The 13,294-nt window shown below is 39.3% G+C and overlaps 1 protein-coding gene across 1 annotated transcript; it reads left to right on the plus strand.

Annotated features, from left to right (window-relative positions):
* The first annotated feature begins 998 nt into the window (after positions 1-998).
* On the plus strand, positions 999-13,045 carry sncgb (synuclein, gamma b (breast cancer-specific protein 1)). The gene is made up of 6 exons (XM_031750656.2): positions 999-1,239; positions 1,817-2,153; positions 5,713-5,754; positions 7,729-7,856; positions 9,416-9,457; positions 10,653-13,045. The coding sequence occupies exons 2-6, from the start codon at positions 2,033-2,035 to the stop codon at positions 10,659-10,661; spliced, it is 342 nt and encodes a 113-aa protein (XP_031606516.1). The 5' UTR covers positions 999-1,239; positions 1,817-2,032; the 3' UTR covers positions 10,662-13,045.
* The last annotated feature ends 249 nt before the right edge of the window (positions 13,046-13,294 follow it).

Here is a 13,294-nt window from a genome sequence, read left to right on the forward strand (position 1 = left end):
GAACTGCCGGAAAGGGGGCTATCCTGTGTGCATTTGTCACTACCAGCAAGGCTCTTTTCAGGTAAACAGTTTATAGTTCATAGTCTTGCAGGTTGACTTGGACTTGGCCACAAAAGATTTGCAAACAGCATCAGTGACTGATGATCTTACATCTTATGATTTAACAGCTGAAGTCTAAATAACCCCCCACCATTGCCATAATGCTGCGTCATGATGCAATGAGTGCTGTGAACACCAGAGGGCAGTCAAAGACCTGAAGGAGGGGCCCTCCGCCTCTCTGCAACAGCAAAACAGCGCTTCATGGATCACGTTGTTCTAGCTTCATCCCTTCCTTTATGTAGTATTATTCAGTGAATATAATTATTTTCCTACTTGCTTACATTTTAATATCAAACAACTGTTTTTTGGAGGAAAAAAGTGGAGCTTGTGTAAAGTGGGATTTGGCTGGTGAGGAAAAGAATAACCTGTAGATAAGTCACATGACTCCGATATTCACTACTTTTCGTTGATTTGCAGATGTTTTACAAGCTGATATCCGACAATTGCACAATATAAAGTAGAATTCAGTGACTGAATCTAATGTGCATCATCACCTTTAGTAGAAATTGATGTCTGCTACCCTTCCTACAGCCTTACATGAATACCACAGCCTCTTCTCCACCAGTCCAATACTGTGCATTAGTGTACTCTTTATTACACTACCGCAAACTAACCAATGCAGCCTAGTATCTTCATTAAAGCTTTGACTAACACAAAATTATTATTCAAGTACAGTTTATTTTGCAGGATATTTCACAAAAACAGCAAAATACCAAGTACGGATGCAATGTGTGATTTAAAAGCTAAACTAAACTGGCGTTTGAAAATAATCTCAGATTTCTTCTCCTGTGCGTTTCACTGCATGTCACTCCAACTTTACATGTGCACCGCGAACGCATCACAGGGACGAAACGAAAAAAGGATGTGTTGACGGTGTAGCGGGTTACTGAGCAAGTAACTCCATGTTTTCACTGGAAACAACACCAGGCAGCAGCACACGGAAAATTACCTCACACGTACATTAACCTGCCTCAGATTTAATGACTGAAGGTGCTGAAGGTTCCGGACCGTTCAAGCCCTGGTTGTGATATCAATGTCACTCAGATTCACTGCACTGCTGAATCGGCATGTCTGAGTGAAACAGAAGGAGGAGGGGGAGGAGGAGGAAAAGGATGAGCGGGGCTGTTGTGACTCATTCAGGTGAAGATGACAAAGCAATTTCTCTCCAATCACAATAGCTGTAGATTCTCTCTTTGTCTTTCTTAATGCATTCTGATTCAGTTCAAGTGGTAAAAATAAAAAAAACCCAGAGCTGATGGCAAAGCATTTATATAAACAGCAATACTATATATAAAAAAATAGACAAGCATATAAATAATAAGTATCTACTAAGAACATTTTGCTAAGAAATTAAAAACGAAGGAATCAAATGTTTGGGACAAGCTCTGTGATGCAACTGCAGGTTACATTGCAAAATTTAATGATGCATATGATCTGAGAAGAGGCTCTGTCGGTTATGTAACCAGCGCATGGAGCCTCAGCATCTACAAAGGTGTGCCCAGAGCAGCGTGCCAATCAAAATATGCAAACAGAAAGCCGGAGGCTGAGCTGAGCATGAGAGAGAGTCACCAGAAGAAAAGATGGACGAGAGTGGAGGGATGACTAAAGGGGCGGGGTTGCAGCATGACTTGAAAATGCTGCAGCATCCGGCTGCCTCTCCTCCTCCTCTCCCCATCTTTTTACATATTGGCTGTATCCTCCCTCCTGTTCCTCTCAGTCTGAGTGCTGTAGCCCTGCTGTGTGTTCCTCTCTGCCCTCTGTTGGAGCACCAAAGGGAGGAGGAGCCACCAGGAAACAGGCACTTACACATACCCACCCAGACACACACTCTGACATCTCACAGCATCACTTCTGCACGCTCACCGTAAGCACCAGCCAGCCAACCAGCCAGGCCCGTTTGGAGCAGGGGAGCCCAACTGTTTCATCGCCCAACATGGATGTACTGATGAAGGGGTTCTCCATGGCCAAGGAGGGGGTGGTGGCCGCCGCAGAGAAGACCAAAGCTGGCATGGAGGAAGCAGCAGCTAAGACCAAGGAGGGGGTAATGTATGTAGGTATGTAACATATCATGCAGCAAAAAGAGTTTGGAGGGTTGTGGGGGGGAGGTGCACTCATTTTTTGGTGTATATGTGGAATTACTTCATGTACTTTTTGCATCATATGATTTGGGATCCATGTCTGAGACTTGTGAGAGGAACAGAGAGAGGAGGAGGAAGAAGAGAAGAGAAGAGAAGAGAAGAGAAGGCTGGAAGGAGGGGATGGAGTGAGTGCTGGTGGGATACTGCTGCAGGACTGGTGCAGGGTGCAGAGGGTGGACAGTGAGAAACAGCGAGGAAAAGACAGTGAGGGTTACAGCTTTGCAGCAGGACAGTGATCAGTGGATAAGTTTGTTTGGGGGGAAAGCAAAAGAAAAGCAAAAGAGAAGAGCAAAAGGAGGGAAAGGAGGTCACTGCAGAGTTCTGTGACGCTGCTTCCTCAGGCTTTCATCACCTGACCAGCGTGACTTTAAATCACTGGTCTGTGAAGCAGTTTGGACGGGGATGTCAAGTGATGGACTGAAGTTCCCAGAGTGTCAATTTGTCAGATTATTTTTTTTTATTAAATTTACAGAATAGAGCTGACCTACATTCATAATTACAAGAAAAAAATATATTTAGAAAAGTGTTATAAAAAGCATTTAAACACTTAAAAAGAATCATTTGACAGCAATGATGTAAGTGTGAGAGGAAATAAAATTTTAAATGCCCAAGAAAAATGATTAATTTATATTTTACCTCGGGTGCTTTGCACTCCCGCTGTTGTTTCCTGCACTTTAATTATAGCTCAAGCTGCCACTGCGTCACGTTTCAAGGTTACCCCAAGCAGCAGGCTTTTACACCACCTGGGACAGGCCAGAGAGGGTGCAAAAGTAAGGAGAGTGGGTGAGGAATGATCAGAGTGGAGGGCTCCATCGTTGTCTGCTGTCTATCCTGTCAGTGCTCTGTCTGACCATCATGCAGCAGCTTCACAATCTTAATCATAATGATGAAAAAAAAGGGAAAGTCAACGCCACAAGCTGGAGAGGGAGGGGTGAGTTAGGGCAAGGATCATTTGAGCACTGCAGCAAATTGCTCTCTCTCTATCACAACCCCTCCACCCCCCCCACCCCCACCCTCCTTCTCCCGCACGCTCTACCCTCATCGGTTTGTGCTGGACGCAAAAACATTTGCGTGCTTATGTGAGTTTGTGGCGTCGCAGCAGCAGGATTGGCCTCCCAGTGAGTGCTCCTTCCTTCCACCCCACAAAGCTCACAAAACATCCACCCCAGGGAGACATGGAAGAACGGAGGGATGCTGGAAAAAGAGACAGAGAGAGAAAAGAGGGGGGGAAGAAGGGAGGGGTGTTATGTCACCAAAAGCTTTGAGCTTGTAGTCTCGTGGCTCGTGGAGGAGAAAGACAGGTGACACATTGGGACGGAGGGCTGAGACTTGCTGGGTAAAGAAACCCTGGATGTTCCAGGAAGTAGCCATGGTCACAAGCTCAAGGAAACAAGAGAATGGGGGTAAAAGTGAAGCAAGAGACAGAGAGGGAACAATGCAGATCATAGGGGGAGGATCAGAAGGGGGAGAGGGGATGTGATCAATGAAGAGTGTCGATGGTTTCACTGTATCCGCCTGCAGCAGAGTGCCTACGTCAGCATGTGGCTGTCAGTACACAGTATCAAGGTTTGCATGCCTGCTTTCCACCACATAGGCCAGACCTGGACAAACACAGCAACATGCTCAGTGATTTAATTTTTTTTTTTTTGAAAAAGCTCCTCCCTCAGCTGCACAGCTCCAAAAAGTTTTAACTTTTCATTAAGAGATTTAACTTCTTTTGATTTTATCAATGCCTTTATTTTTGCTTTACAATTTTTTGTTTAAAGAGATTCATATAAAATCAAAAATACACAATCCAAAAATTGTAGGTGTTTATTTTTGCAATAATATAAAAATATTGCAACATATATAGCGATTATTTTAGAAAGAAATCAGCAAGAAATTAGCAATAAGGAATATTAATTTTCTTTTTCATTTGTATGTATATGGTAATACAGCATGTTGTTGTTTATATATAGGTGTGTAAAATTGCATCTTTTTTTAGCTGAGAGCACATAAGGATTCACAGTTAACAGGATTTTTCACCACATCAGGATTGCTGAAGCATAAATCCTCCTCTGGAAAAAAAAGCTGTATTTCTCTGTGTTTAACGCATCATTTCATAATGGGTAAAAATGCATTCAAACGCTCTAATCCATGCCGTCTTTGTGTACTCAGGCATGCCTCCAATCAGAATTATAATTTATTACAAGGATTATTTCAACAATTGCATTTTTGTTCTTATTCTTGTCATTTGATCAGCGGTGTCCTGTGCATCACCTTCAGCTGGAATCGGCGTTATTACAAAAAGATGTTTATGATTCACTTGATAAATCATAAAGCAAAGTTTCCTCAGAAGTCATGTATTCTTTCACAGGCATGGCTTGTTTGGTGACAGGCAGATCAGCTCTTCAGCTGAAATAGTCACGGCGTGCAGTGACACTCGGGAGGGGGGCTCCCCCTGTTGACTGAGAAAGAAGCTGTGTCACTGCAGCCTGCGATGAGCTGTACTGCAGTACTGCTCAGTACTCCGCACGTGGCCCATGTACCACGGGGAACGTGCTGAAAGATGGAGGGAAGCAGAAGGTAGCAAGGCTGAGTGCATGTGGGACACTGTAAATGGCAGCAGCTGCATCTATGTGCCTATAAAAAACAGAGTACAGTCAGTTTACTCATCTGCAGATGTAGCCTTCCTTTCCTTCATTAGTTCCTTTTTACCTTCCTCTCACTGTTTCTACTGTTCTTATCTTTTAGCTCGGATACTTCCCTCCTGTCATCCCTAACGTTGGCAGATTACATAACCACAATTTAATCTGCTGGGATCATACTGTAATGAGCACAGGGCTGGAAAGCAGGAAGGCATGCACAGAGACGTGCTGCTGTTGCAGCCCATTCACAGGATGACTTCCAATTAAAAAAATGTTTCCAAGTGAAATGAGCTTTTTTAGAGCTAGTGGTAAAGATAACAGGGTCTTTAAACAGTCCAGACTTTATTAAGAAACATTTAAAAAGGTAAAACCCTTTGAGAACGCAGGAAAGCACAAAACACAGCAGTCAGACTGACAAAACTGTGAGTAAAAGTAGGTCTGTGAGTGTATTTTTAGAAACAGTAATGGATCACGCTGAGCTGAGACTCCTGGGAATGTTATGTCAGAGTTTAAAGGGGCAACAGCAGCTGAGAAATGTCCAAAAATACATAAGCAATATCTGCTGTCAACATTTTATGATATTTCTCAGACAACATTTAATGCACTGGTGTATTAAATGTGCTACTATTAGGCTATTAATAATGTAACTCTCATTTCTCTTATTACTACATTATTCATTAATACAAATCTATTATATAGTTTATGTTTCATCTGACTGTTTCGCTTACTGAGGAAAGAAACCATAGACAGGACAAGCAGGGCGTGTGAAATGTGTCTCTTTATTTTACAGGAAACATGCATGAGTCATGTACATGAATGTGAGTCTGTTTTTCCTTTTTGGTCTGCAGGCAGTAAGACAAAGGAGGGAGTGGTGTCATCAGTAAACACAGGTAAGAAAAGCTGCATGTTTGAGCCACTATTAAGATCATAGAAACATAGAAACAGAAACCTCTGAGGGGAGAATGCAGAGGTTTATTGTCTGAATATGAAGTGATTGCTGTTCCAAAGAGTTCGTTATGATCCCTTCTCTTATTACAAAACCAACATCTAAATATATTCACTGAATTCATGGCTACACCTTTAAGCACTGTGCTGAAACACTCTGGTACTTAGAAAAAGGAGCTCTTAGTCACACTTGAATGGTATAGAGTCCCAGATGGTTACAAGGGTATGTTTTATAACATAGGTAGGTGGGATGGTTAACCATCAGTTAATCTTCAGTGTTGAAGTTTTTTTCTCTAGTAAAACAAAAAACTAAATAAATAAATACATAAATAAAGTTTGAAAATATTTCTGTTAAAGCACAGATGCCACCTACTGTATGTGTCACTCAATTTGATTTTGCAACACGCAGGTGCAGATGTTGTTGTTGATGATGATGATGATGATGATGATAACCTTTTATTTTGAACAGATAAAGGCTTAAATGCTCTTTAGATGTTTGATTTTAAGGGTAACATCTGATTTCTCAAATTACTTCTTTTTGTATCTAGAAATTTAAGATATGAAAAGCATAAATATTGAATTTTGGTATAAATCAAATAAGAGCAGTATGTACAAATAAACTGTTCATTGGATACATGTTTAGAGGTACAATCATCAGAAATGTGTTTCAGGACTTATCAGACGTCCTCTTCCAGGTGACTCAAATGTGGTTCATTGCTTGTTACTAAAATAATACTATGGCCAAGTAGAAATAAGAAAAATCCTGATTTAATTCTAATCCATACAGATAATAACAGAGCTGCATAAAGCTTTAACGGTCATATAGAAAAAATAAATAAGATATTCACTGAAGGATTTTAATGTTTAGTGGTGTTATTTTAAATAATGACATTACAGTTGTGCTAAAGGATCTGGAGACTTCACTTTGTCCTCCACTGAGCAGGCTGATGTTGTTTGCTCTGGGCGCTCCTAGTACAGCGTCATTTGTGTGTGAAAGACAAACTTGAGATTTCGAGATGTTTTTAAACTTTGCTTTTTATAAAGAAAATAATACTGAATAACACTATTTTGCTGGTTTAGCAAATTATATATGTCAAAAGGCTCTTCTGTGATTTCTAATGAGGCCAATGTATCAACTTAGTTTCAGGGGTGTCTCCATAGGGGGGGCCATGAGGTGGCACTGCCCAAGCCTACTCCACACTAAAGTTAGGGTCACTGTGGTATACTGTTCATGCCCAACACTCTTAGATGAAAGCATCAATAGGATTATAGCATAAATACTACTGGAAAGTACATTCACATCACTCAAGTGACATACAGGCTTATCCTTTAAGTACTTCTTTGTTATGATACCATCTACTTCTACTCTGCAGTACTTTAGATGCAAATATTGTACTTTTTACTACATAAAATTTACTTTGGTGCTGTTGGTAATTATTCTTTGGCAGATTGTGAAATAAAAAGCTACGTTATGTGATAAAATGTATTTTATTGTATAGCTTACAACACACATTAATAAATCATTAATGAATCATGAACTATTTTCAATTCACAATGTAGAATGAGTACTTTTACTTTAGGTACTTTAATTGATAAAACCTTTGTACTCTTAGGTTACTTTACTAGGGTTGTGAATTTTACTTGAGAAAAAGGTGTAAATATTTATCTACAGTTCTACTTGGCAGGTAATACACCTGTATGAGGGCAAATGGTTACACATTAAACTGAATATGTTGCTACACTGCATACCACCTTTCCTGATCAAATGTTCTGATTTCCTGTCCTATTCCCATCTGATCTTTTCAAAGTCCTGGAAAGAGCTTTGCACAGATTTTCACATCGAGGTGAAAATCAGGACTGTGTGTGTTTTCTCACAGTGCAGTTTACACACTAACCCTCTTTCGCTCTCCATGTCTCAGTGGCCAACAGGACCGTGGATCAGGCCAACATCGTCGGAGAAACAGGGGTTGCAGGAGCCAACGAGGTGGCGCAGGCGGGTGTGGAGGGAGTCGAGAACGTTGCTGCATCAACCGGGCTGGTCAACCAGGTTAGTTACCATGGTTACTGTGGGTTGCACCAACACTCTTCATAGGTTTGACTCATTAGCATCTTTGCAGCTGTAGAAGGGAACCAGAGTTCTCCTGCAGTAAAAATGCTGAAAACTTCATTTTTAAAAAGGGATCAGGGATTGATTGAGCTGAACAAAGTGTCAGGTGCACATTGAAGTTAAATTGTGCCTGAAACTGATCTTTAATGCTAGTTTGAAGTTGAACACTAGATGGAGCCATTTCCCCTGAACTCACATCAGACAGCTGCAGGACACCAAAGAAATCAGATTTCTTTACTGCAACACTCTGTTGAGAAACTTTAATTACATTTATTTGCTCTAAGTAAATTAAGTTAAGTTAACTTAATATTTACAGATTCAATTATTATTTATGTCATCACTGTGTTGTTTACTTGTTTTTAAGCAAAGTAATAATTAAATATATATAACTGTGACACATTTGCAATAAACTTGTATTACAACTTGTAGAAGAAAATTCTGAATTACCACTCTAATGTCATTTGGAGCTCTTGGAACTGATCGTCCTCCTTCTGCTCTTATACGTTGAACTCTCTGTCAGATGTTAGATGTTCTTACATTTAACATTTGTGTCTTTTCTGCATGTCTTTATTGTCGTCTGTTTTGTGTGCCATTTCTTTTGTTATAATTTTGTGCCAGTGCTTTTTTTTCTTGTGCTTTGTTGTTGGGTTACTGTTCTCACATTTTGTTGTTTGTGCTGTTTGTGTCTCATTTTTGTTTCCCTGATAGGAGGAGCCTGTATACGAGGTGCCAGTTGGACAGAACATTGTGGGGTCATAGGTCATAAAGAAATTGGGAGGGTTAGGAAAGCAGTGGGGGGTGGGGGTGGGGGGATACTGTGCATGTTGCTAACAGTCTGTTAGGTGTACACAATCTGTAGAATCCCTTTTGTATTGGATTGCGTGAACGTTAGTTAATAGTATACAACAAACTCAGTGAGCTCCAGGAGGAAAGGGAAGAAACTGATGCTTCTGTAAGGCTTCCTGAATTTATTCCTGCATCATTTGGGGCTTCATCCTTCCAGGAAAAATCTAAGTTGTAATACAACATAAAAAATAACTTTGTGACTTCTTCCTCTGAATATGTGAGACATTTTCCTCTCATGCTCACTAAGTTGCATACTTTAGGCTCCAGTGATACTAAAATTCATTTCTAACCGTGTAGCTTGTCTATGCAACATTAAGCCACATCTACAGAACATCAGACAAGGCAGTGAATATTCTTATGGCATGCATCTAAACTGCTTCCCTGTAAGGCCTGTGCATCAGCAGCCTGTAGGCAAAAGTGTTCCTCTGACATCTTAGAAAGCTATAATTAATTAACTGACTCTCCCCTTCCTGAAAAATCTTGTGCATGATGATAAGAGCTCTTTCAATGGCACTGCATGCTTTTTGGAAATATTGTAACTGCTTTATTGAATTAGAGATGCCATCAGTTCATTCTTTGATCCTTGCAGAAATATTCACGCCATCTCTCTCGTGTTTATAATAAATCCACATTAACGTCTTCTCCTCCCACAGGGAGAATATGGAGGAATGCAGCAGGGCGGGGAAGGAGGAGAGGTAAGATGAAACTATTTGTTTTATTTTATGTATTTTATTAAAAACACATACACCTAAAGATGCCCTTGTTATACAACACATTTTTCTTTCCACTTTCCAGTTTTCATGATCTCGATGAGACTCAATGGCTAGTTTTATATCTTCTTTTTTTCCAACATGATGTTAGTTTTATCCCAGTTAGAGTCAAACAGACAATAAAGCACTGTATGGTTGAAGGTGGGCCTCCATTGTGATTTACAAGTTGCTAACATTAAGCATGCAGTGTCCCTGCATTTCTCAGCCAGATCATCTCTTCTCTTGTCACATTTACTTTCAAAACACAAAGAGAGTAACGGCCGAACCAATGGGTAATGTCATGTTGGTCACATTGATCTTTTATATACAGTCTGTGATTCTTCTAGTGGTAACTAATGTGTAGCTGGTAGTGTTGAGAATAGATGAGCTATAGAAGTTAGACAAAGCAGATTTCAGGCTTATAGATTTCAAAACAAAACTGTACAACTTACAGATTAATTACTATATACAGGTTTTTACTGTAAACATCTCCAGGTTTTGAGACACATAAAATTATTTTAAAATGTATTTTCAGTTCTTAAAATACATGGATAGGCAGATCAGTTGGAATCCATTCTCAGTTTAAATGCACTAGAGTAAGTTTCAGTGTCACGTTACATATCCTAAACTATCAAGGATCAAGCTGCTACTGTACGTCAGTTTAGTAATTTAGTAAAGATCAAACATCCAACCACCAGTCTGCAAAATTCAAGGTTTAAATAAACCCAAACCGGATTAGCAGAAAAAGGGAAGCATGCAAGTTTATAATAACAGCAAAACACTGAAAGCAGGTGACACATTTAGAAAGGAAGTTGTTTGGTGATGCTGTGAACAAATCAGCGATTTCACAGATATGATGAGTAAGGGGTCACAAGACTGGAAGCACTTGAAGCCGCTGGTTTCATGTTTAAGTATGAATGCAAAAATCATTTCCATCTAAAATATGATTGCATGGAAATTTTAGGAAGCAAAAAAACAAATACCTCCAAAACTATTCTCAGCTATACTAAACTTTATTTGAGGAATGCTGATTTATGATTTTTAACACACGTTTCATGTTTTCTACTCTTATACAAATAGAAAAAGGTCTTTCTTTGTTATTATTTGTGTTTTTATGTTTTTCTTCTTTCCTTCCTTCCAGGGATACTAGTCATCTTCAGGCCCTCCCGTGCTCTCCAGCTGCCCCTCGCCTCCCCCTTTGCCTCGCTGTACCAGACTCCAGATGTTCAACATATTTTTTTGTGACTTTACGGAACCAAAATCAACTAATACAGACTCTTCCGGATGCTACACCTCCTCCCCTCTCTCCCCGCTCAGTCTCGTCACTCCCCGGTGCCTCCCCCTGTGGTCCTCACCGCCATCTTTCCTCCCCTCTAATTTTACGCAGCCTGAAGCTTTCGTACCCCCGCCTCATCTGTGTGTTAGTGATGTCCTGATATGATCCTGGTGTTGTTGCTCTGCCACATGAACCCATAGTAAAATCTCACACGCAAACACACACGTTCACAAAAACAAAAAAGAAACACACCAATATTCGGCACACACATGAAACACTCACATACAGTACATGCCGTTACGGCACTGACTCGCACTTTGGGCGAATGAGTCACAGTTGGGGGAAATACGATTCTGGGTGTGAACAATAACACAGTGTACGACTGACGCAAGACATGAGAGGGTGGATGAGCTGCAGTCAGTGCGTCTGTGTACCAGTGTTAGCTCGTGTATGTGTGTGCATGTGTAGCTGCTGCTGTATAGAACAAATCTCCAGAGGCTTGTGCAGGAAAATGTGCTTTGATGATGTTGAAGTTACCTGTGAAGTAGTTAGAGTAGACTGCATGAACAGATGTGTAGAATGACTCGTAACGTGTTGTTAAATCTAGAGTAGCAGCTGTTCTGTGTTGCTTTGAATGGCTTAGTGTGTGTTTCTACTCAGTGTTTAGGGTTAATACAGTGGAAGCGATAGACAATATTCATCTGTCAGAGCAGCAGCTTGAAATGTGTTCATGTGATGCATGAGAAAGCAAAGGCAACATTTTAAAAGAAACTCCTATAACATTTAAATATTTGAGGTGTGAGAAAGCAGACTTAATGAGAAGAAAGCTCTTATTACTTTTAATTACTTAATTAAGGATTTAGGTTTAATAAGATTTGACCAAGAGGGAAGTTTCCCTGAAAAAATAAAAATAATAATAATAATTTTAGATTAAAATTCGAGAAATGTCCTTTTTCCAAAGCAGTTCAGCACTCAGCAACATCCATTGTAACAATGAGTTCATATGTGAACAACTTTTAGCACTAAAGAACCTGACTGGCATTGTTTCAGAAACACAGAACTTTATTTAAAATTGATTATCTGAAGAACATTCAGTAACTTCAAAATAAAGCTACATACAGAGAAAAAAATAACTAGAATTGGCACCTTGCGGTTATATTTATCCCTCACTTATAGTGTTTCACTACAACTAAAAAAGACCTTTTGTCAAGTATCACACCTTCATTATTTAATTCTGCTTCACATTTGTGTAAAACTTTGATAGAATTAGAAAATGAGTTATTTAGTTAATGCCAGAAACAAGTTTTGTATGGTGATTGTGAATTTTACCTTTGTCTCTTAAATGAGCTGCAGTTCTTGCTTGACTTAAAGTGAATGATTGTGCCAAATTAAAAGAAATTTCCTCCAGGTAGTCCCGAGTTGGAAGACATCACAAAAGCCTGACACGTAACTTCTTCAAGGGTAATTCTCATAAAGAAATCTGCGCTGGATAGTGTGAAAATGTTCAAAATAACTATTCAAGGAGAAAATAAGATCACTTCTTGCTATTGTATAGTTGCTTTTTAGTCTCTGTAACACTGTTTGGCAAACCATCGAGAGAAACAAGCAGATGGGACATTTGTCAGTTGTTTGGATTGCAGTTGAAAATAATACTTCTTATTAATTCATCTTTAAAAGAGCATAATGAAGGTTTGGGTTTAAAAATTAGATCAGCTTTATGTGTAGTTCTGTGCACAGCTTGAATTTTGGGATATGTAGTAGCTTTTAGGGTAGTTTTTATTTCACACAATCTGAAGCTGGCTGTTGTGAAGCTCCCGCCCCTCAAGTGTCTCAGCCAATCAGATCATTTCTTTGTGCTGTCACTCAGTGTTATGACACCTTTCACAGCTTGCCTGCCCAGCTAAACTGTGTCTATATGTACTGTATGTGAGCGTGGACGTGTGTGTGTGCTAACACAGAACGGATTCAGCCAGCAAAATGTGTGTGTGTGTTTGTGTCTGGACCTGGTTTGTGTGTTCTTACTTTGAGGCCAATGGAAACTGATGACTGCATGTTGCCTTATCAAGCAATTTCACATTCCCACACACACACACGTGTACATCACAGTACACAACACACACTAAAAAACACACACAACCACGAATCCCTCCACAAACACACAAACATGGTTCACACACCAAGTTTAAGTTGACATCAAAGCAGACTCGCTGATTTTATAAACAGTACCAATGAAATTAAAAAGGTTTTGTTGAAATCCAGCTACGGTGTCAAGAATTTGTTTGAAGAATTTATATACGTGTGTGTATATATATATATATATATATATATATACACACACATATATATATATATATATATATATATATGTGTGTGTATATATATATATATATATATATACACACACATATATATATATATATATATATATATATATATATATATATATATATATATATATATATATATATATATATATATATATATATATATATATATATATATATATA

Source organism: Oreochromis aureus, linkage group 8 (assembly GCF_013358895.1).
Source record: "Oreochromis aureus strain Israel breed Guangdong linkage group 8, ZZ_aureus, whole genome shotgun sequence".
NCBI lineage: Eukaryota > Metazoa > Chordata > Actinopteri > Cichliformes > Cichlidae > Oreochromis > Oreochromis aureus.